The sequence below is a fragment of the Bolinopsis microptera genome, chromosome 4, assembly GCF_026151205.1.
Source record: "Bolinopsis microptera isolate Bmic1 chromosome 4, MBARI_Bmic_1.0, whole genome shotgun sequence".
Classification (NCBI taxonomy): Eukaryota; Metazoa; Ctenophora; class Tentaculata; order Lobata; family Bolinopsidae; genus Bolinopsis; species Bolinopsis microptera.
Window position 1 is genome coordinate 11,759,448 of NC_087075.1, and position 22,045 is coordinate 11,781,492.

General features: G+C 35.0%; 2 protein-coding genes across 2 annotated transcripts in view; one reads left to right on the forward strand and one right to left on the reverse strand.

The window, feature by feature from the left end:
• Positions 1 to 331: 331 nt before the first annotated feature.
• LOC134814464 (centrosomal protein of 290 kDa-like) overlaps positions 332 to 22,045 on the reverse strand; it is a 52,091-nt gene continuing 30,377 nt past the window's right edge. Inside the window, exons 30-54 of the mRNA XM_063822589.1 lie at positions 20,322 to 20,414; positions 20,056 to 20,115; positions 19,775 to 19,906; positions 19,297 to 19,407; positions 18,960 to 19,110; positions 18,703 to 18,806; positions 18,406 to 18,529; positions 18,140 to 18,235; positions 17,780 to 18,000; positions 17,498 to 17,637; positions 17,194 to 17,319; positions 16,905 to 16,989; positions 16,556 to 16,651; positions 16,054 to 16,178; positions 14,328 to 14,434; positions 9,905 to 10,012; positions 9,329 to 9,458; positions 4,442 to 4,573; positions 4,171 to 4,258; positions 3,896 to 4,021; positions 2,445 to 2,519; positions 1,772 to 1,980; positions 1,460 to 1,564; positions 1,117 to 1,176; positions 332 to 921 (exon numbers count right to left, since the gene is read on the reverse strand). Of these exons, the coding sequence (XP_063678659.1) occupies positions 789 to 921; positions 1,117 to 1,176; positions 1,460 to 1,564; positions 1,772 to 1,980; positions 2,445 to 2,519; positions 3,896 to 4,021; positions 4,171 to 4,258; positions 4,442 to 4,573; positions 9,329 to 9,458; positions 9,905 to 10,012; positions 14,328 to 14,434; positions 16,054 to 16,178; positions 16,556 to 16,651; positions 16,905 to 16,989; positions 17,194 to 17,319; positions 17,498 to 17,637; positions 17,780 to 18,000; positions 18,140 to 18,235; positions 18,406 to 18,529; positions 18,703 to 18,806; positions 18,960 to 19,110; positions 19,297 to 19,407; positions 19,775 to 19,906; positions 20,056 to 20,115; positions 20,322 to 20,414 (2,937 nt within the window). The 3' untranslated portion in view covers positions 332 to 788. The remainder of the gene's footprint in view (positions 922 to 1,116; positions 1,177 to 1,459; positions 1,565 to 1,771; positions 1,981 to 2,444; positions 2,520 to 3,895; positions 4,022 to 4,170; positions 4,259 to 4,441; positions 4,574 to 9,328; positions 9,459 to 9,904; positions 10,013 to 14,327; positions 14,435 to 16,053; positions 16,179 to 16,555; positions 16,652 to 16,904; positions 16,990 to 17,193; positions 17,320 to 17,497; positions 17,638 to 17,779; positions 18,001 to 18,139; positions 18,236 to 18,405; positions 18,530 to 18,702; positions 18,807 to 18,959; positions 19,111 to 19,296; positions 19,408 to 19,774; positions 19,907 to 20,055; positions 20,116 to 20,321; positions 20,415 to 22,045) is intronic.
• Positions 10,513 to 12,363, forward strand: LOC134814465 (uncharacterized). Its single transcript, XM_063822590.1, has 2 exons — positions 10,513 to 11,923; positions 12,212 to 12,363. The coding sequence occupies exons 1-2, from the start codon at positions 10,606 to 10,608 to the stop codon at positions 12,274 to 12,276; spliced, it is 1,383 nt and encodes a 460-aa protein (XP_063678660.1). The 5' UTR covers positions 10,513 to 10,605; the 3' UTR covers positions 12,277 to 12,363.

Below are 22,045 nucleotides of genomic sequence, written 5' to 3' on the forward strand. Positions count from 1 at the left end.
AAAGTTGTCACATTCTGGACAAAAAGTTCGAAATGGAAAAATTTTTGAAAAAAATTCAACGGACTTGGACGGACCTATAAATAAACGGACCTTAAATGAACGGACTTTATTTGGACGGACATTAAGATGAACGCTAGGGCCTCCAGCGTTCAATTAATGTCCGTCCAAATAAGGTCCGATAAGGTATATGTTATAATAGTGCGCGCATTAAGTTCAACAAATAAAACTGAAAATTCTTGAAGTTATCAATAAAATTGCCATACAATAGCAAGGTATCATTTAAAAACAGAATATGTCGTGATCACGCATTAGTATAAATACAACTCAAAAATAAAGGTTATGTTAAAATATAAAATAAAGCAGAAAATCTCAAAATCGATTTCCTTAAGAAATAATTTACAAACTCTGGATATTGTCCTGACCAAGCAGTTTAACATGCATAAATAATTAATACCAAACTTAACATGCAATATGCATAAATACCTATAATCTCATTAAAACTGCGCTTGTTCATGCAACTATATACATTCTAGATTTCACATTTTGCGACTATAACTGAAAGGTTTTTTTCTTATCACAAATTTAATTCATATCTGTACACGATGAAGAATTGTCAAAATATAAAAAAAAGATGTGAACTAAGAAAGAAGTATCAAAAAAAGATCATCATTTAAACTTTGAAAATCACATGACATAATAATTCCCTTTCATTATCCGTTCATGAAAATTCCGTTGTAATAACTATAAGAATCTTACAAACATTCAATTTCGTCAGATCCGCCATTTAATCAGATGAGTTGATTATCAGTCCCTTCTAAACAAACAGTGCTGACACTAGCTAGTGACTCACCGTCAGGAGGGTAGAAAGAAGACTGAGCCAAGTCAACTCCTAATTGATCCGCCATGTTAAACAGCTGTGACCTGCAGAACGGAGAGTTTACAAGTTTCTCGATCAAATTCTTTGGGAAACATTCCCCAAGTTACTTTCTTCATTCTTGAGGGAATTTAGTTACACTTACAATAAAAAGATAAAGCAAATCTTCAATTAACTGCGAACTAAATTTAGCAAATTATTATTATTTTTACTACAAGATGCAACTGAAAGCAAATAAATACCTTTGAATCTCAAGTTGGTCTTGAAGCTCACACATTCGCTCACCCTTAACATCCCCACTCCTGAAGTAACGAACTTTAATGTATACATAATAGGTACTCCCAATGCAAATAATGTCACAGAATTGAGTTCACAAGTATCAAAATAGGGCTCGTAAGAGAGTTTTAATCTTCCAATTGTAGAATGTCGAAGAGAACTCAGAGCTGCGCGATACAAAATGGAAATTAATTAAATTTAATAAGGTTTCATAATCTTGACAGCTATAATTTATACTGTAAGTAAAAATTAAAATAAGGGATAAATTGATATAAGTATAGACTATAGCTATGTTAACTTCAGGGTAACCTGTCGATGTAGCTTTTAAGAATTCGCACTGAACTCCTCAGAGCGTCCGACATTTCGTGAGCTTTATTCTGCTCTGAATCGTGAGTATCTTGTAGGATCTTATACCTGGGAGATACAGTCATTAAAATACGGAAGGAAGTGTTATTATACCATGTTATATATAGTGTTATTATGTTCGTATACATAGTGTTATTATGTTCGTATACATAGTGTTATTATACGAGCTTTATAGTCATGTTTATTAGTGCTAACTGGTAGACGCAAACTCTCCATTAATTTGAATCTCAAGTTTTTTGAGAAATAACAACAAACCTCTCTTTCAAATCTTTAAGCTCAATATCCAAAGTCTTGCACCTCTCAGCGAGACACAATGTCTCTACATTAGAAATTTGAGACGTTGCCATGGACACACGACTCTGTGAGGCGAGACTTGGCATGGAGGCTCGACTCTCGACAGCAAGACGCCGAGGATCGTTGTCAGATCGGATGGGTTCCAGCTCATCGGATACGTCCATCAAGCTCTGCAAATAAATGGTTTAGAGCATTCCTCTAATCTTACTATATATAAAGCGAGACGATATATATATATTTATCCGTGCCATTTTACTGACACCATGGCATCAACTTTAACGCGAATTTCTGCAAAAACCGTAAAAAATATACAACTAAAACTTTTTTGACTGGGTCAAATGCTTTAATGGCCTCCAAATCAGCATGAAAAAATAAAAAATTGGCCAAGAAATAGGAATTTTAGAGCCCGAAATTTGGACCCCCAAGTGGTGTCAAAAACGCGAATTAAATAGGTAATAATTATTTAGTCTCTTGAGTCTTGACACCATCTTAGGGTTATACGGGTTCCTGCTAGTTCCTCTAATTCCTCAGCTTGCTCAATGTCGATCTACTAGCTGCAGGCTAACACATGGTTTCTAAGTGTTCTTATTAGTAAAACATAAGAAACTAGAAGTTTATGAAGAAGTGAACTTACCCTGTTGCTCCGAGAGTGGTTCGGCGTGGACGCCAAGAACTGATCTCGACTTTCCTCCAAGTCTCTTATTTTGTCCTGAAACGAATGATAAGCTTAACTTGATGGGCAAGTAAAAAGAACACATCCCTCTGATTTTATGTCGATTGGTTACCAAAATTAAATATTTAATTGATTGATAACGAATCGATGATGCATGAACGATGTGCCAGTCATTTATGCGCCATATAACGCATAATATCAAGTGCGCGCTATTAATTAATTTAATTTGCATGCATGCTACAAGGTATCCTGGATTTAACTTGAAGAGTAAGTTACAAGTTATCCTGAAGTTGACTTATAGAGTACTACAAGGTATCCTAGAGTTAACTCAAAAAGTACTACAAGGTAACCTGAAGTTAACTTGAAGAGTACTACAAGGTATCCTGAAGTTAACTTGAAGAGTACTACAAGGTATCCTGAAGTTAACTCAAAAAGTACTACAAGGTAACCTGAAGTTAACTTGAAGAGTACTACAAGGTATCCTGGATTTAACTTGAAGAGTACTACAAGGTTATATCCTGAAGTTAACTTGAAGAGTACTACAAGGTATCCTGAACTTAACTTGAAGAGTACTACAAGTTATCCTGGAGTTAACTCAAAAATTACTACAACGTATCCTGAAGTTAACTTGAAGAGTACTACAAGGTATCCTGAAGTTAACTTGAAGAGTACTACAAGGTATCCTAGAGTTAACTCTTATAGAGAACTACAAGTTAGCTTCAAGTTATCATTTATCTACTTAATTTAACCTAAACAACCTCCATGTTGCTGTAGCCTGCAGGCAACCGTGGATCAACTTAAGATAAAGCGATGATATGATCCTGAAGTTAACTGACAGAAAGCATGAAGTTTCAACCTACAGTTAGATATGCGTCGTCTTCTAATTATATCGGTCCTGATATTCGAAATTTTATCGCCTCTCGGATTTGCTCTCGGATCCTATAGGAATTGAGTATCCTATCGGGTCCGAGAGCAAATCCTATCGGCACTCGGAATTGTTAAATCCTATCTCCGCTAGGATTAGCGCTCGGATCCGATAGGTTATTAATTTCCTATCGGGTCCGAGAGCAAATCCTATCGCCTCTCGGAACTTACACATCCTATCGCCGCTCGGCGATAGGAATTCATCGGAGGTATCCTGGGGGGACTGGATCGGCGTTAGGATTGATAAAATCCGAGGTATCTCGGACGCGCTAGGATAAATCCTAGGGTAATCCTATCTAATTAGAATCGCAGAAATCGACGTTTTGAACAGCCGTGCATGATATTATGTCTTTGAAAAGGCATCACGATTTCTCACTTCAACAGTAAAATGTTTTCGCGCGCTACGTACTACAACGCCGCGCGTTGGCAGTTAAAATAAATATGGCACAAATATTATATTGTCCGGATAAAGAAAATTTGGTTCATACCTTCAGCATAACGTTTGCGTCTTTGCTTGTATCCAGCTTCTGTTTCAACGAATTAATCATCTTTTTAAAATGGGAGTTCTCTTTTTCTAGTTCGTCTTTCATCTCATTAGAATCGTTCAAGTTTATCTGAAGCGTTATTTCTTAAACAAATTAGATCACCCAACTGTAATGATTAGAACTTTAAAGCAATTAAAGACATAATTCTTGACTAGAATGTAAGTCACCATTTTGTTTACTCATTTGGCATACATTTTACGAATACAATGATCACGTACCAGTTGATCCTCCTTGTCCCTCAGCATTTCCTTCATCTTCCGAACTTTATTCTTCAGAATGGTGTTGTCGTGCTCTAGCTTGTCAAGCCTACGAAAAAAGAATATCTCAAGTAAAATATGAGGAATTTTACCCATTTTAATCGAGATCGTGATAAAGGAAGTTTTCTGCAAATAATAAATTTGAAGTTGTAAACCATCGCAAGTAGGAGTATTAACTAAAACTAATAGTTTTAATTAAAATTTAATTACAATTTACACGCCATAAAAGTACCTATTAGAGCGTGTAGACATGCCGTCCAACTGAGCTTGTAACATTTGATTGTGAGCCAGGAGCTCATTAGACACTTCACCGTCTTTAGACAAGTCTATCAAACTGTTATCTAGCTGGTCTTTAAACTCGTTCCTGTGGTCACGTGACGTCAAGTGTGTGAAACGACGAATTAAACTTTATAATGTTGCAAATTTATTATGAAGGAGCATTGTAAACAAGTCTATAAGTATAAGCATTACATGAACATATTCCTTATTACGCTCTAAGTTATTAATTAAAGAACCTCTCAGTCTCACCCTCTCAGATTTTCAACGCTCCGTTCATTTTTATAGCTTTATTATTTTTATCTTTTTACTACACTTACTAACACGTGCTTTACAAAGGAGCAATAGTTTGCGGAGGCATTCTAGAACGGTATATATTTTAGCTTTCAGTTTCTGTTTCATTATCTTAAAATTTATTCCGCTTTTATTTTTATTTCCACTCTCGATTCCTTGCTAGCAGTCCGGTTAATTTAGTACCTTTAGTGGGTCTCATTTTATCATTAGCTCTAATTAAAGAACCTCTCACCCTCTCAGAAAACTCCGTTTGGAGATATTCATATTCCTTATTACGCTCTAAGTTATTAATTAAAGAACCTCTCAGTCTCACCCTCTCAGATTTTCAACGCTCCGTTCATTTTTATAGCTTTATTATTTTTATCTTTTTACTACACTTACTAACACGTGCTTTACAAAGGAGCAATAGTTTGCGGAGGCATTCTAGAACGGTATATATTTTAGCTTTCAGTTTCTGTTTCATTATCTTAAAATTTATTCCGCTTTTATTTTTATTTCCACTCTCGATTCCTTGCTAGCAGTCCGGTTAATTTAGTACCTTTAGTGGGTCTCATTTTATCATTAGCTCTAATTAAAGAACCTCTCACCCTCTCAGATTTTCAACGCTCCGTTCATTTTTATAGCTTTATTATTTTTATCTTTTTACTACACTTACTAACACGTGCTTTACAAAGGAGCAATAGTTTGCGGAGGCATTCTAGAACGGTATATATTTTAGCTTTCAGTTTCTGTTTCATTATCTTAAAATTTATTCCGCTTTTATTTTTATTTCCACTCTCGATTCCTTGCTAGCAGTCCGGTTAATTTAGTACCTTTAGTGGGTCTCATTTTATCATTAGCTCTAATTAAAGAACCTCTCACCCTCTCAGAAAACTCCGTTTGGAGATATTCATATTCCTTATTACGCTCTAAGTTATTAATTAAAGAACCTCTCAGTCTCACCCTCTCAGATTTTCAACGCTCCGTTCATTTTTATAGCTTTATTATTTTTATCTTTTTACTACACTTACTAACACGTGCTTTACAAAGGAGCAATAGTTTGCGGAGGCATTCTAGAACGGTATATATTTTAGCTTTCAGTTTCTGTTTCATTATCTTAAAATTTATTCCGCTTTTATTTTTATTTCCACTCTCGATTCCTTGCTAGCAGTCCGGTTAATTTAGTACCTTTAGTGGGTCTCATTTTATCATTAGCTCTAATTAAAGAACCTCTCACCCTCTCAGATTTTCAACGCTCCGTTCATTTTTATAGCTTTATTATTTTTATCTTTTTACTACACTTACTAACACGTGCTTTACAAAGGAGCAATAGTTTGCGGAGGCATTCTAGAACGGTATATATTTTAGCTTTCAGTTTCTGTTTCATTATCTTAAAATTTATTCCGCTTTTATTTTTATTTCCACTCTCGATTCCTTGCTAGCAGTCCGGTTAATTTAGTACCTTTAGTGGGTCTCATTTTATCATTAGCTCTAATTAAAGAACCTCTCACCCTCTCTAAGTTATTAATTAAAGAACCTCTCAGTCTCACCCTCTCAGATTTTCAACGCTCCGTTCATTTTTATAGCTTTATTACTTTTATCTTTTTACTACACTTACTAACACGTGCTTTACAAAGGAGCAATAGTTTGCGGAGGCATTCTAGAACGGTATATATTTTAGCTTTCAGTTTCTGTTTCATTATCTTAAAATTTATTCCGCTTTTATTTTTATTTCCACTCTCGATTCCTTGCTAGCAGTCCGGTTAATTTAGTACCTTTAGTGGGTCTCATTTTATCATTAGCTCTAATTAAAGAACCTCTCACCCTCTCAGATTTTCAACGCTCCGTTCATTTTTATAGCTTTATTATTTTTATCTTTTTACTACACTTACTAACACGTGCTTTACAAAGGAGCAATAGTTTGCGGAGGCATTCTAGAACGGTATATATTTTAGCTTTCAGTTTCTGTTTCATTATCTTAAAATTTATTCCGCTTTTATTTTTATTTCCACTCTCGATTCCTTGCTAGCAGTCCGGTTAATTTAGTACCTTTAGTGGGTCTCATTTTATCATTAGCTCTAATTAAAGAACCTCTCACCCTCTCAGAAAACTCCGTTTGGAGATATTCATATTCCTTATTACGCTCTAAGTTATTAATTAAAGAACCTCTCAGTCTCACCCTCTCAGATTTTCAACGCTCCGTTCATTTTTATAGCTTTATTATTTTTATCTTTTTACTACACTTACTAACACGTGCTTTACAAAGGAGCAATAGTTTGCGGAGGCATTCTAGAACGGTATATATTTTAGCTTTCAGTTTCTGTTTCATTATCTTAAAATTTATTCCGCTTTTATTTTTATTTCCACTCTCGATTCCTTGCTAGCAGTCCGGTTAATTTAGTACCTTTAGTGGGTCTCATTTTATCATTAGCTCTAATTAAAGAACCTCTCACCCTCTCAGATTTTCAACGCTCCGTTCATTTTTATAGCTTTATTATTTTTATCTTTTTACTACACTTACTAACACGTGCTTTACAAAGGAGCAATAGTTTGCGGAGGCATTCTAGAACGGTATATATTTTAGCTTTCAGTTTCTGTTTCATTATCTTAAAATTTATTCCGCTTTTATTTTTATTTCCACTCTCGATTCCTTGCTAGCAGTCCGGTTAATTTAGTACCTTTAGTGGGTCTCATTTTATCATTAGCTCTAATTAAAGAACCTCTCACCCTCTCAGATTTTCAACGCTCCGTTCATTTTTATAGCTTTATTATTTTTATCTTTTTACTACACTTACTAACACGTGCTTTACAAAGGAGCAATAGTTTGCGGAGGCATTCTAGAACGGTATATATTTTAGCTTTCAGTTTCTGTTTCATTATCTTAAAATTTATTCCGCTTTTATTTTTATTTCCACTCTCGATTCCTTGCTAGCAGTCCGGTTAATTTAGTACCTTTAGTGGGTCTCATTTTATCATTAGCTCTAATTAAAGAACCTCTCACCCTCTCTAAGTTATTAATTAAAGAACCTCTCAGTCTCACCCTCTCAGATTTTCAACGCTCCGTTCATTTTTATAGCTTTATTATTTTTATCTTTTTACTACACTTACTAACACGTGCTTTACAAAGGAGCAATAGTTTGCGGAGGCATTCTAGAACGGTATATATTTTAGCTTTCAGTTTCTGTTTCATTATCTTAAAATTTATTCCGCTTTTATTTTTATTTCCACTCTCGATTCCTTGCTAGCAGTCCGGTTAATTTAGTACCTTTAGTGGGTCTCATTTTATCATTAGCTCTAATTAAAGAACCTCTCACCCTCTCAGATTTTCAACGCTCCGTTCATTTTTATAGCTTTATTATTTTTATCTTTTTACTACACTTACTAACACGTGCTTTACAAAGGAGCAATAGTTTGCGGAGGCATTCTAGAACGGTATATATTTTAGCTTTCAGTTTCTGTTTCATTATCTTAAAATTTATTCCGCTTTTATTTTTATTTCCACTCTCGATTCCTTGCTAGCAGTCCGGTTAATTTAGTACCTTTAGTGGGTCTCATTTTATCATTAGCTCTAATTAAAGAACCTCTCACCCTCTCAGAAAACTCCGTTTGGAGATATTGCTTATTACGCTCTAAGTTATTAATTTTCCTTGTGTTTGAATCTTGTCACTTTTTAACTGTTTTTAGTTTTTGTTATTTTCGGTCGATTTCTGCACTTTTACACTGGGTCATCATTCATAATTTCTGGGATTGAGACGACTTATATCAGCATTAAAGGAAGAGTTTGCTTGTCTGACTTACTTCATTAGACACTTCTGGTCAAGAACTGAACAAGAACCACATTCGAAAACTGGAACATCTGAATGACTCCGCAACCCAGGAATAAACTACTCAGTTATTATCGCTCAATAATCGGTTTGGTATCGACGTTACATACTTTATTTTATTTTATTAAAAAGCTGATTTTAGAAACCAGGGAATTAAAGTTACCCTCCTAAGGCTAACATTAAATCGCTGATTTTATTTATATATATCACTTTTTTTTTGTTCATTCTTTTCCTTCAAAACATTCCAGTACATTGTGCAGAAAGTTGGAGATGAAGCCGTAGTACGTACATGTAGCATTGCACTGGATCGAACTTGCAGAGTGTGGTTTCCTCCAGTCTGCGCCGCGCGCTTATATAAACATACGCGGCGCAGATCGACTGGTATGGAGGAGATTGCACTGTGTAGGCTCCGGTGTAGTGTGATATGTATGTACTACGGCTTTACAAATTTTGGAAGCATGTAGGGATATATTTCTGATACCAATCGTATATACTAAAAATACTCTAGCACAATTGTAACTGCAGTTTTACAGAACTCTAAATGCTTAATGAACACTCTTGCAGGTACCACCCGTATTCACACTCAGACCTGAGTTTAGTCATTTTCCGATACGAGATTGGGGACGGGTTCTATAAACAAACAAACAAACAAACAAGCATTACATGGTAAGGTTAGATGGTGTTTTTAAATGCGATGTCAAATTATTATCTAGTAACAATTTCAAATATAAATATTAAATACCCACCTCTCCTGGCTAAGATTGAAGTTCTCAAGTTTGAACTTCTCAACCTCCTGAGTAAGTCTGACTTTTTCCTTGGTCAGTTTAGAGTTAGTGTTCATTATTTGGTGCAGAGTCTCCTGTAGAGCGGCCATTCCTGGTGATATGTCATGTGATATTATGTCATGTGATATGTCATGTGATATGTCATGTGATATGTCATGTGATATATGTCATGTGATATTATGTCATGTGATATGTCATGTGATATGTCATGTGGAACTAGTGCAGTCGTTTTGAGATAAAATGCTATGTTTTAGTTTACAATTTTATGTTATTTATAAAAGTAAACTTAATATCTTAAGATGTAAGATATTTTACTTTTAACTAATGTAACATTTTATTAGACAATTTAAAGCGAGCCTATAATTCGAGTATCATGAACATCATGAACATCAGAATCAATTACTAGAGATTTGAAAAAGTAAATAAATATTAGTTCGAATAAACATCAGATACATATAACACGGTACCGAACACGCGGTACTGAAGTCTAAACACACTGGGAAGTAAAGAAAACACCTAAACTTCTCCACAACGTACCGTGTTTGAGCTCCTGAACTTTCTCAGGAGCAGTTCCAGTCCGCTCCTTATACTCCTCAAATGCTTCCAGGATCTCAGTCACATCCTGCTCCAGCTTCTCCGTTACACCTGGGGATAAACAGACTTTGTAAAATCAGTGACTCTTGATTTTAGATGCAGTTAGGAGAATCAATGACTCCTCAAGATAAATCGAATTAGCGTTCTTTGCAGATTGTGACCCATTATATCGTGTCACGTATTCCCGCCCCCCTATACTGGAACATGCAGTAAAGGAAATGCTATATCGCTGCTCTGTGCTTAAACCAGTATATTAAAATGGTAAAGATTTAGTGTGATCTTGCATATGAACAATATGACGATAAGATAAAATTACAACATTGTCCTATTAATTTCCAGTCACAATAATTATTCTAACAAGAAGATAAGAATAAACACCAGGCTTCCTTTTTGTTATTGAATTAGAAAAAAGCACCTAAAGATTAAGACTTCATCCTGGCAGTAAAACTTAAATCGACTTTCGGGAGCCACGAATACCCGTAAAATTCCCATCTGTAAATTAATCACATTTCACAACCTAGTATTCATTTCTCATCGTCCCTTACGTTTAAGACTAATATTTACAAGAACCTACATTTGTATTTAGTTACTTTCAAATCGTCAGTTTCTCATAATTTGTTGACGGTTCACAGTCTACTGTAAAGATGAGGTTGTCCTGTCTACTGATGGTCCTGATAGTACAGGAGATATCTGCTGCTCAATCGCACAAGGTACTCAAGTTTGGGAATACTGTAGGGGATTATATTAGGTTTAAGCCTAATATGCAACCTTTCTCTGAAGCATTTTCTCTGTGTTCCTGGATTCGGAAATCGAGATCTGGCAGTCAAGCACACTGGTTCTCGTACGCGACAAGATCAAATTACAATGAGATAGTCATTACGGATGAAGGAAGCAGTAACTACGTGTTCGACAGTTATAGCACAAATGTAAGAGCCCAGGCAGGTGTAACTGCAGGAGTCTGGTACCACTACTGTTTGTGTTGGAGTCTCAGTTCCCGCACAGCAACAATTTACCACAATGGTCGACAAACTGGGTCCTTTACAACCCCCTCAGGAAGAAGACTCACTGCAGGTGGATATCTTGTTTTGGGGCAAGACCAGGACACCTACGGCGGATCATTTGATTCAAGTCAATCGTTTGGTGGGGAACTTGATAAAACAAATATCTTCTCCAAGAAACTAACCTCATCTGAAGTAAGTGAACTGTACTCTGCAGGTCGCTGCTCTGATGTGGAGAGCAAATATGATGATGTTCGCCAACTGAAGTGGGAACAAATATTGCAGCAACCAAGAACAGGCAACGTCAGAGCTGAAATAGACACGTGTCGAGTTGAACAGTTAGAGGAACAACTCGAGGATGCTCGCAAAGAACTGACCGATACCAAGGCTAGCAAGGAGGAGATTTCAGACCAGCTGAACCGTTCAGAAATAAATCTGAACAATACGTCGTCCGAGCTAGAGCAAGTGAGAGCTTATCTTGAGCAAACTACTGGCCAGCTTACTGAAACAGAGACACAGCTGAACCAAACGGAGACAAGGCTGGATCAAACGGAGACAAGGCTGAATCAAACAGAAACACAGCTGAACCAAACGGAGACACAACTGAACCAAACAGAGACACAGCTGGATCAAACGGAGAAAAAGCTGGACCAAACGGAGACAAGACTGAACAAAACAGAAAAACACATGGAGGAGGTTGAAGCTAACCTTGCAGTTACTGTTAGTCAGTTAAACCAGACAGAGAAGAACTTGGAGGAGACAAGAAATGATCTGAACGAAACTCTGGCTGAAGTGGAGGAGCTAGAGGAGGAGGTAAAAGAGATAAAGAAGGGTCTCTCTGGGTTCAACTGTTTTAGAGTGACTAATTCAACGCATTGGGACATCTTGTACACGGAATCTTTCTTCGACGAAATCCTGACGGAAGATATGCTCGCAATCCTCGACGAAAGCTGGGAGAAACTCGGTAAGTTTTTATGTCGAGATTTAGGTAGTTTAAGGTAGATTTTGGTGTTTCATCGTAAACTAAGGGCTTTGGAATTGCTATTTAGGTCTTTCAGCTATTTTGATTAAGACTATGGCTCACGATATAAGGAGATTTTAAGCACTAAGCTTAAGTTTATTAGCGACTGTTCATTGATTGTTAATTGATGGTGAGTAATTAAAAAGAAATTAAGTTTAGATTAGACATACATATTACGTGGCACAACAATTACAATTTGTTTCAAGAACTTTGAATCACTAATATTTTCAGAGTATTTCAAAGGGACGCGAGTTACGGAGCGTCTCATCGAATTCTTCAAGAGATATTTTCCTTGATGGTCCAAAATGATGATTACGTTACCAAAAAAGTTGAACAATGTTCGAAGAGCACTCTTTAAAACGTATCGACTTGTTTTTTTTTGTGCAGTTAATTGATTTTTCTATCAGATGAATTAAATTAGCATTTGATTAGCTTTGCAGTCTAGATACTTGTAAAGATTCAATTAATAAATAAACTGATATCGAAATTTATACGACCATAATTCGAAGATTGTTTTTTCTAAACCTTCTTGATTTTGCGGTAAATTATGGTAGCGATCTTCAAATTTATGTAGCTTAGCCTTATTTACTATTCATTTAAAAAGTGACAAATAGTTTCATTTCATACCAAATTTTGTACTAATGCACTTCTAAATAATCTAGTAAGTCGACGAAGGAAACTTGAAGTATTTCAAACAAGGATGAAACCAATCTTAACATCCATAATTCTACATATCATTCACAAATTCTTTACAAATTAGTTACGTTGGAACATAGCAAACGAGTGGGGAAATTATTCACATATTATTCACATATTATTCAGATACGTTTGGTCACCCTCTCTTGACCTGCAAGTGAGTGGTTGTGGAGAGATGAGGTTTTAATTTCTGTTAAAACATTTATCTCCTCGTAAAGTGTAAACACAAGCTCACATAGCAAATACTGTTGAAACTGGATTACACAACCTCAGAACTCAGAATGCCATTTTAACTGAAGCTTCTAGGTCAAGTTCCAGGTGGCTCGATTTGAAGACTTAATTTTAAAGTGCTACCTAAGCTAAGCTAAGCTAAGGAGATAACCAATAAAGCCCAAGTATCCAGTAGCCCAGTAATTTCAATATTAAAATAACAAGTAATGAATATTCTCACCGCTCGCCAGTATTTTCAATATTAAAATAACAAGTAATAAATATCCTCACCGCTCGCCAGTATTTTCAATATTAAAATAACAAGCAATAAATATTCTCACCGCTCGCCAGTATTTTCAATATTAAAATAACAAGTAATAAATATTCTCACCGTTCACCAGTATTTTCAATATTAAAATAACAAGTAATAAATATCCTCACCGCTCGCCAGTATTTTCAATATTAAAATAACAAGTAATAAATATTCTCACCGCTCGCCAGTATTTTCAATATTAAAATAACAAGTAATAAATATTCTCACCGCTCGCCAGTATTTTCAATATTAAAATAACAAGTAATAAATATTCTCACCGCTCGCCAGTATTTTCAATATTAAAATAACAAGTAATAAATATCCTCACCGCTCGCCAGTATTTTCAATATTAAAATAACAAGTAATAAATATTCTCACCGTTCACCAGTATTTTCAATATTAAAATAACAAGTAATAAATATCCTCACCGCTCGCCAGTATTTTCAATATTAAAATAACAAGTAATAAATATTCTCACCGCTCGCCAGTATTTTCAATATTAAAATAACAAGTAATAAATATTCTCACCGCTCGCCAGTATTTTCAATATTAAAATAACAAGCAATAAATATTCTCACCGCTCGCCAGTATTTTCAATATTAAAATAACAAGTAATAAATATTCTCACCGTTCACCAGTATTTTCAATATTAAAATAACAAGTAATAAATATCCTCACCGCTCGCCAGTATTTTCAATATTAAAATAACAAGTAATAAATATTCTCACCGCTCGCCAGTATTTTCAATATTAAAATAACAAGTAATAAATATTCTCACCGTTCACCAGTATTTTCAATATTAAAATAACAAGTAATAAATATTCTCACCGCTCACCAGTAATTTCAATATTAAAATAACAAGTAATAAATATCCTCACCGCTCGCCAGTATTTTCAATATTAAAATAACAAGTAATAAATATCCTCACCGCTCGCCTGTATTTTCAATATTAAAATAACAAGTAATAAATATCCTCACCGCTCGCCTGTATTTTCAATATTGAAATAACAAGTAATAAATATTCTCACCGCTCGCCAGTATTTTCAATATTAAAATAACAAGTAATAAATATCCTCACCGCTCGCCAGTATTTTCAATATTAAAATAACAAGTAATAAATATCCTCACCGCTCGCCTGCTCCTCCGCCCGTTGTCTCTCCTCTGAAGCTACAGCTAGTCGTCTAGACAGAGACTTGTTCAACAGCTCCAGGTCGGTTATCTTCTTCTCCAGTGACCTGACGAGTTTAGTTATTAGATAGTTCTGTTCGAATTTTAGCAAACAGTGATTATAGCATAGAACGGATTGATATGATACCCCAACTGCAACTGTAAAATATGATGTGTACCCAAACACGTTAAAAACACAGTGAACTTCGTCCGCAATTACTTGGATTACATCAAAATATATAAGCTGAAAAGATACCTTTATGCAAAAATTATCAAATAAACCCTAATTATCTAATTGTCGGCGATAGACTGGACAGAATTTATTTGCTCTGACTTTAGCATTAGACTTATTAACAGATAGTTGATAGTTAATGGATAATTTAAAGAACTGTATCCTAAGACTGGTGTTATTATCCTTGTTATTTCTATTCACATTGGGCTGTGTAAGATATTATCTCTATACACGATGTACGAACATCTTCATAATATGGAAGAATGTACCTCTACTGTCTTTACATTAAGTTAATTAGTTAATTACTAAATGGTACAGCAAATAAGGGGGTATGGTGACTGGTGAGGGTTCCTCATCACTGAATTAGTATAATCCATTTAAATGCACCTGGATACACCAACTTTAATGGAATACACCATAGGCTGTAACCAGCTTCTCATGTTAAATTAAACTAACAAATAGCCCACAAAAGATCTGTCCTCATTCGCAGGTGGGCCTCATTTACCCTAGACGACTATTAAATCTCTACCTCTAATTTACGAAGCCCACTGGTATATGAACAGCTAAATCTGTTTAAAGCTACCAGTGCAATTCGATGCAATTTTGCAAGGGTAATGAGAGGTAATATAAGGGTAATAAGAGGGTAATAAGAGGGTAATAAGAGGGTAATATAAGGGTCATATTAATAAGAGTGCTCATTTTTGGTAGAATTGTGGAATTGTGGAACTCCTAACCGCTCCGACTGGAAGAAAAAGGGAGATGTAAATTAGAACTTTGGTCGCCATGGCAACGGTTTACAGCTTTTATTATATTCGTAATAAGTTATCACCATCCTAGCAGTAATATAAGATTGAATATCAGAATCTCACACTAATAAATTCAGAACATTCTGGTCTTACCCACGCTGAACAAACTAGAAATCGTTTATTTAATCTGATGATAACCGACTAGCCTAAGATTTGGGGTTTAATACAATTACTGAAACCAGAAGTAACTGTACTGAACAGGTGATGATAAGATGAAATCGAGAATACAGAACAAACACCATTAAATCAAGTAAAACCAATTAACTGCAGAAATCGACAAAAAACAATTTTTCACCTCACCACCCACCGCACAATTCCCCAAGTGTTTACTCACCTCATAGTTCATTTTTGTAAATGTTAACTCATAGTTCATTTTTGTAAATGTTAACTCATAGTTCATTTTTGTAAATGTTAACTCATAGTTCATTTTTGTAAATGTTAACTCATAGTTCATTTTTGTAAATGTCTACTCACTTCATTTTTGTAAATGTCTACTCACTTCATTTTTGTAAATTTTTACTCACTTCCTTTTAGGCTGTGAAGCGGACAGTTTTTTGTAAATGTTAACTCATAGTTCATTTTTGTAAATGTCTACTCACTTCATTTTTGTAAATGTCTACTCACTTCATTTTTGTAAATTTTTACTCACTTCCTTTTAGGCTGTGAAGCGGACAGTTTATCTCTCTCCTCTTTAATCTGGCCAATATTCTTATCTAAATCATCCAGCTCGGATCGAGCCAGTAGGAGGGATTCTCGTAGCTTCTCCGCTTCCATCTGATGGTGGGTAAGTTTATATCGGCAAATTTGAAATTATACAAAGTCCAAACCCTTGCTCTATAGTCTGCAACATAAAAGCCTCGTTTTAACTTGAAAAGCACTAATAGTATAACGAGGGTCCTAAACAGCCAATGCTTTTCAAACAAAGTTACAACGAATTCTTTATGTAGTGCATCCTGGGTTTGGAAGGAAATGACCGTTTAAAATATTTCCATCACGTTACATTACGTAATTCTCAATAAATGTAATAGATTTGTAGTGTTGTAATTAGTTTAAAACTAAATTACAACGCTACATATGTAAAGTACGTTAAGTAAAATATGTAATAAATATGTAAAGTAAAATATGTTAAATATGTTAAATATGTAAGTTACCCGGTTTCTAACGAGTTCCTCTTTAACAGTGAAGAGTTGGTCCTGTGTTGAAGAGAGCTCACAAAGACAACTCTCCAGTCTCACTTCTTTCTCATTCTGATAATGAGCATACTTATAGTTTAACTATAACTTATTTTACTTGATCAATTAATCTGATTGAATAATTTGTGATACTCCTGCTAACGAATTACAAACTTAGGCCGGTTCTTAGCTCAATACGTGGATATTGTGAGATGGTAGAAATCTCAGTTCAATTGATTAATTAGTTTTTTCTACAATCAAGATTGTAATCATTGTAATTATTCTAATTATTATAATTATTGTTATTACAGTACACAGAAGCTGTTACCTTTTCTTTAAAGCTCTGGTTCAGATCTTCAAGCAGTCTGTCCTTCTCGTGAGTATGTTTTGCTATCAGAGCCTGTAACTCCTCTCTAAGATTGTTAAATAAGTTTATCTTTACGTAGAGGAAAAATGTGTAATAAGTGCGAAAGTTAATTGTAAAAACTGAAAATGTGTTTTAACGTTTAGCTGCTTACAAATTTAAGTTCAAGCAGTTCTTTTCAATAATTTAAGTTAAAGCCGTTCTTTCAAGAAGGTCAGAATATTTAAACTGTTTAGAAGAGTCTAGAACTAACTTATCAGACTCAAGAACTTGCATCTGAGTCTGTGATGAGTTGAGTTCCTCCTTAGCATTCTCAACGCTGTTTTCAGCTTCAATCTGTCGCTCCTGGAACTCTGCCAATTTCGTCTTTATTATCGCTCTGGGTTTAAATTAATAGATTAATAATGATAAAATATGTTATTCAAGAAAAATAAAATGAGATGATTTATTTGACATTCTGGTTTAAAAGTATCGACTGAGCGGTTTTAAAATATTTCAACAATTCATCTCTCCGTGTGATATATTTTCTCGATAATTTAAACTTTTCCATCTTATACCTTTCACTTTCTCCCTGAGCTATCTGTTTCTTAAGTTGTTCTATCTCTGCTAGTTTACTCTGGTATTGTTTAGCATCCCCCTTAAGTTCTTGTAACTCCCACTCTGTGGCTTGGAGCGCATCTTTTGTGTCGTTTACTTCCTGAAGTTTAGTCAAGGTAACTGCTATTCACCAGATCATATCCATTCTATTAATTATCACCAGCTATTTATTATAACTTACATCTTTATATAAATTTTAAAAAATTATATAAAAACAAAAAAGTGATGGATCAATTGCTCACCTCTCGTTCTTGCACCCAAAGTGCAGCAACAGCTGCAAGAGCAGGATTCTTATAACTCTCAGACACCACCCTGGAATTTAGAGTATCCCTCGCATTCTCAATGGCTTCCTTCAGCTCCTTTGCCTCGTCTAGTAACGTTAACTTAGTGGTCTCCAGATCTCGCACTTTAGAGCGAAGTTCCACATTCTCTGTTTCCGTGTCACCACACTTAACTTCGTAACCTGAACAGTTATTTTTATGTACAGATTGTTATCAGGATATGATTAATTGGTGGACAGTTACTGCGGGCCATTTTTGATTTGAAAGTCTGACTTTTTTGTACGTGAAATAAACATTCGTGGAAAACTCCTTGATTCTCACCCGCTAAGGTTTCAAGTCTCGCTCTGGTTTCTAGGACGTCTCGTTTCAAGGCATCAATTATCTTCTGGCTCTGTGACAACTTCTCCGAGGCGTCTACTGAAGTTAGACAAGAGTTAATAATTAGATGTTAAAAAAGAGTAGGTAATTAAAGGTTATTAATGGTAATTAGAGGTTTTTAGAGGTTAAAGTTTCTTTTTAATTGGTTTCAGGTAGCAGTCTGAATAAATACTCTTCAAAACAAAAAAAATTAGTGTATAAGTTATTACCTTCTCTGTTTGTGTATTGATGGATATTGTTTTTGAGTTGCTCTATCTCAAACGATTTCTCTTTATTTTTTATCTCCATTTCCTTCATCTCTGATTTTAGATTTTCTATTGTTTCGGTGCATTGCTGAAACAGTAAAAATTATAACTTACTCTGAAGGAAATCCATCATATTTATATATATTGATTTAGTAAGTTTTTTTGTGTGATATTAATATATTGAAACGATTCTGATAACGTAAGGGAATAATCAAGGAGCAGAACGAGATAAAAGAGATGCAACTTTTTCATCATTTATACCTGTTGTATAGCGTTGACTTGGTCTTCTTTGTGTTGGTATTCAACTTTCAGTTTCTCCAGAAGAGCCAAGTTGCTTGTCTGTGATTCTATCAAGTTTTCTTTTTCTGGCGGAGCAAAACGATTCACATTGAGATATTTAACTTTTTCTTTAAGGTCTTCAAAATACTTAGAAGATTTTTGCAAGATATTGAAACCTTTTCATTGTCAAGCTCCAAGTTTCCTGGAAGATCTACTTAACTAAAAACCAGGGAACTCACCAGACACACTCTTGATCTTGTAATCAAAGAACTGTCTCTCCAGCTCATTCTTATCTTTTATCAGCTGTTCATAATCCCCCTTTGACTTACTCATTATTTCTTCCAGTTTATGTTCCAGCATATCTCGCTCCTCTTTCATCGACACCAAAGACTGAAAGCATTTTATGTTTTAAATTTAGAATTACAGATGTTCAGAATGAAATAAAGGGGTGGGACCACTTTTAAAAGTGTAATTGCTGAAGTCAATATATGAGCATGTAGACGTCTCTTCGCTCAATAAAATTTCAAACTCAAAACAAATAAAAGTTAAAAACAGAAATTCTGGCATTCTGTTAACCTGCTCGTGCTGTTCGTTCAGCAGACTGGATTCCTCATTTATCTTATCAATTGAATTGTTGAGGGCCTCTTCTGCGAATTTCTTACCATTCCGTGCCTTCTTCAGTTCGGTCTGGGAAAGTCTTAATTAATTTTGATTTATTGGAGTAATAATTATATCTTTATTAGGCACTGATGATGAAGAAAAATATTATACCAATGTTAAAAAGATTTTATTGGAAGTTAAAAACTCATTTATAGTTGGTTGATTGCGGATAATATTGATTCTTGGTAAAGTAGGAATAGTCAAATAATACCTCTTAAATCATTAATTTCTTATCTAGTATACCTATTATACCAAACATTACTACTGATAGCGAGGTAAAGATAAGGTGAATCTCATTTATGGGAAACCGCCCAACCTGAGTACAGAGGAGCAGTCTGAAAAAGTGAAAATGATTGGTATAAATTAAAGGGAAATAATATAAAACTACACCGACCTGCAGCTGACTAGCAAAACTCTTGACTTTATTCTGCATTTCAACTCGCTCCTTCTCCTGGAAATCTAGAACTCTCTTCAGTTCCTCCTCTATATCCAGAGCTGAGTCTTCACTCACACTGATCTGGTTTTTCTGAAGTGCAAATGTTAGAAATGTAAGGATTTTTAGCAGAAAGGGTAATCATGAAATCATTCTTCAAGTTTCGTTCAAATTGCAATAACCAAACTAAGCAATTAGGTATAGAGAAGATTACAGCATATAAAGAAGTAGAATGCACTTACGGCCGCCAAGAGTTCCTCCTGTAGCTTATTCATTTCTCTCTGAGTTTCTTGTTCCAACACCTGAGAAAATTAAACTTAACGAACTTGATCATCCGCATTCTGCATATTCAGAATTTTTGGCGGGTGGAAAACAGATTTTTAGGCCAAATAACTTGTGTCAATGATTCTCTGAAATAAGAAAACTTATGTTTGATTTAGCCGAATATCTCTGCAATGACAGCACCTTTATACAGGGCACCAACAAGGAAGTTATCTTGCAAACTCACTTCTTTTTGGTGTTTGAGCTGTTCTATTTTGTGAAGTACAGCGGTTGTGAGGGTTGGGAGGGTGTCGTCTTCAAGTCTCAGCGTATGACATAACTGTGGGGAATATGGTGTTATATAGAGGAAAACTGTGGGGAATATGGTGTTATATAGAGTAAAACTGTGGGGAATATGGTGTTATATAGAGTAAAACTGTGGGGAATATGGTGTTATATAGAGTAAAACTGTGGGGAATATGGTGTTATATAGAGTAAAACTGTGGGGAATATGGTGTTATATAGAGTAAAACTGTGGGGAATATGGTGTTATATAGAGTAAAACTGTGGGGAATATGGTGTTATATAGAGTAAAACTGTGGGGAATATGGTGTTGTATTGAGTAAAACTGTGGGGAATATGGTGTCATATAGAGTAAAACTGTGAGGAATATGGTGTTATATAGAGTAAAACTGTGGGGAATATGGTGTTATATAGAGTAAAACTGTGGGGAATATGGTGTTATAGAGTAAAACTGTGTTATATATATAATAAGTCGGGTTTTGCAGTAAATTGTGGTGCAGTAAACCAGTGTGGGAACTGGGAATGAAGAAGTGATTATTAGTGGAGTCCATGAACTATATATGTAAATGAGTAAGTGAGTTTATCAGTTACATTAAATGATGTAGACTCAAATCCAGATTCCAGAAGTAGTATAATGAGCCCACAACATATCAGGTATTACAAAACACGTGTAATTTAACCTTACTCAGAAACCATTAATCCATTGTTCAACACCCCAACTTGACAAGGACACATTTTATTGTTTTGATATTTGGCATTGTCCTGAGAACAATAGCTATCGTGTCTGGGCACGTGCTCTAGTGTACACTTTATTGTATTTCTTATTGTAAACTTTGAACAGTTATGTAACAGTAAAGTCAGTAGATGTGGATTCTGGTGGGGAGGTGAGGCATTTTATTTAAGACCTGGATTCTGGGGTTTGATTTGCCAGTAGTGGATGTTGATTGTTTTTATCGCTGTCAAAAATATGCACATCTATTATAGGTAGTAGATATGATAGGGTGTGTTTAGGTATTTTACCGTGGTGACATTTTGTCAAGACAATGTGACAGGAATGTAATCAAATACGAAAAGTTAACATTCAAAATTTTCATCATGCTCAACGTTTAACATTTTGCCGATTTTTATCATTTTCATGAAAACAGATGCCTATACAATGCGAGCGGACCAGCCATTAAGTTCATGTAAAAGGCAATATTATATAATTAAAGGATTTAGCACATTATTTAGCACAATATTTAGGACAAGGCACACATTTCCCACAACATTACTCGATCAGTTAGTAACTTACTGCACGTAGTAAAATAGACTTCGTCATAGACCAGAGCTCAAAGATTAATAGAACAAGAAACAAAGTTCAGGATATGAGAAACAAGAGAAATGGTTATCATTCCACAACGATCAAACCCCGACCACAAACACAAAGAGATACCCAAACACTATTAAAACTTTAAAATACACTACACAAAGTGCACACCCTCTTAAAATGAGAGAATGTGGAATAGTAATACAGACATGAAATTCAGGTGAAATAACACTGTAATTAGCTGGTGAATGTTTATGTAGGTGATACCACTAGGAAATAGAATTTAAGGAATGAGGAATCTCATTATCGAGGGTGTGTTTCACGGATGATTACATGATTACTCATTACCACATCATTTGAAT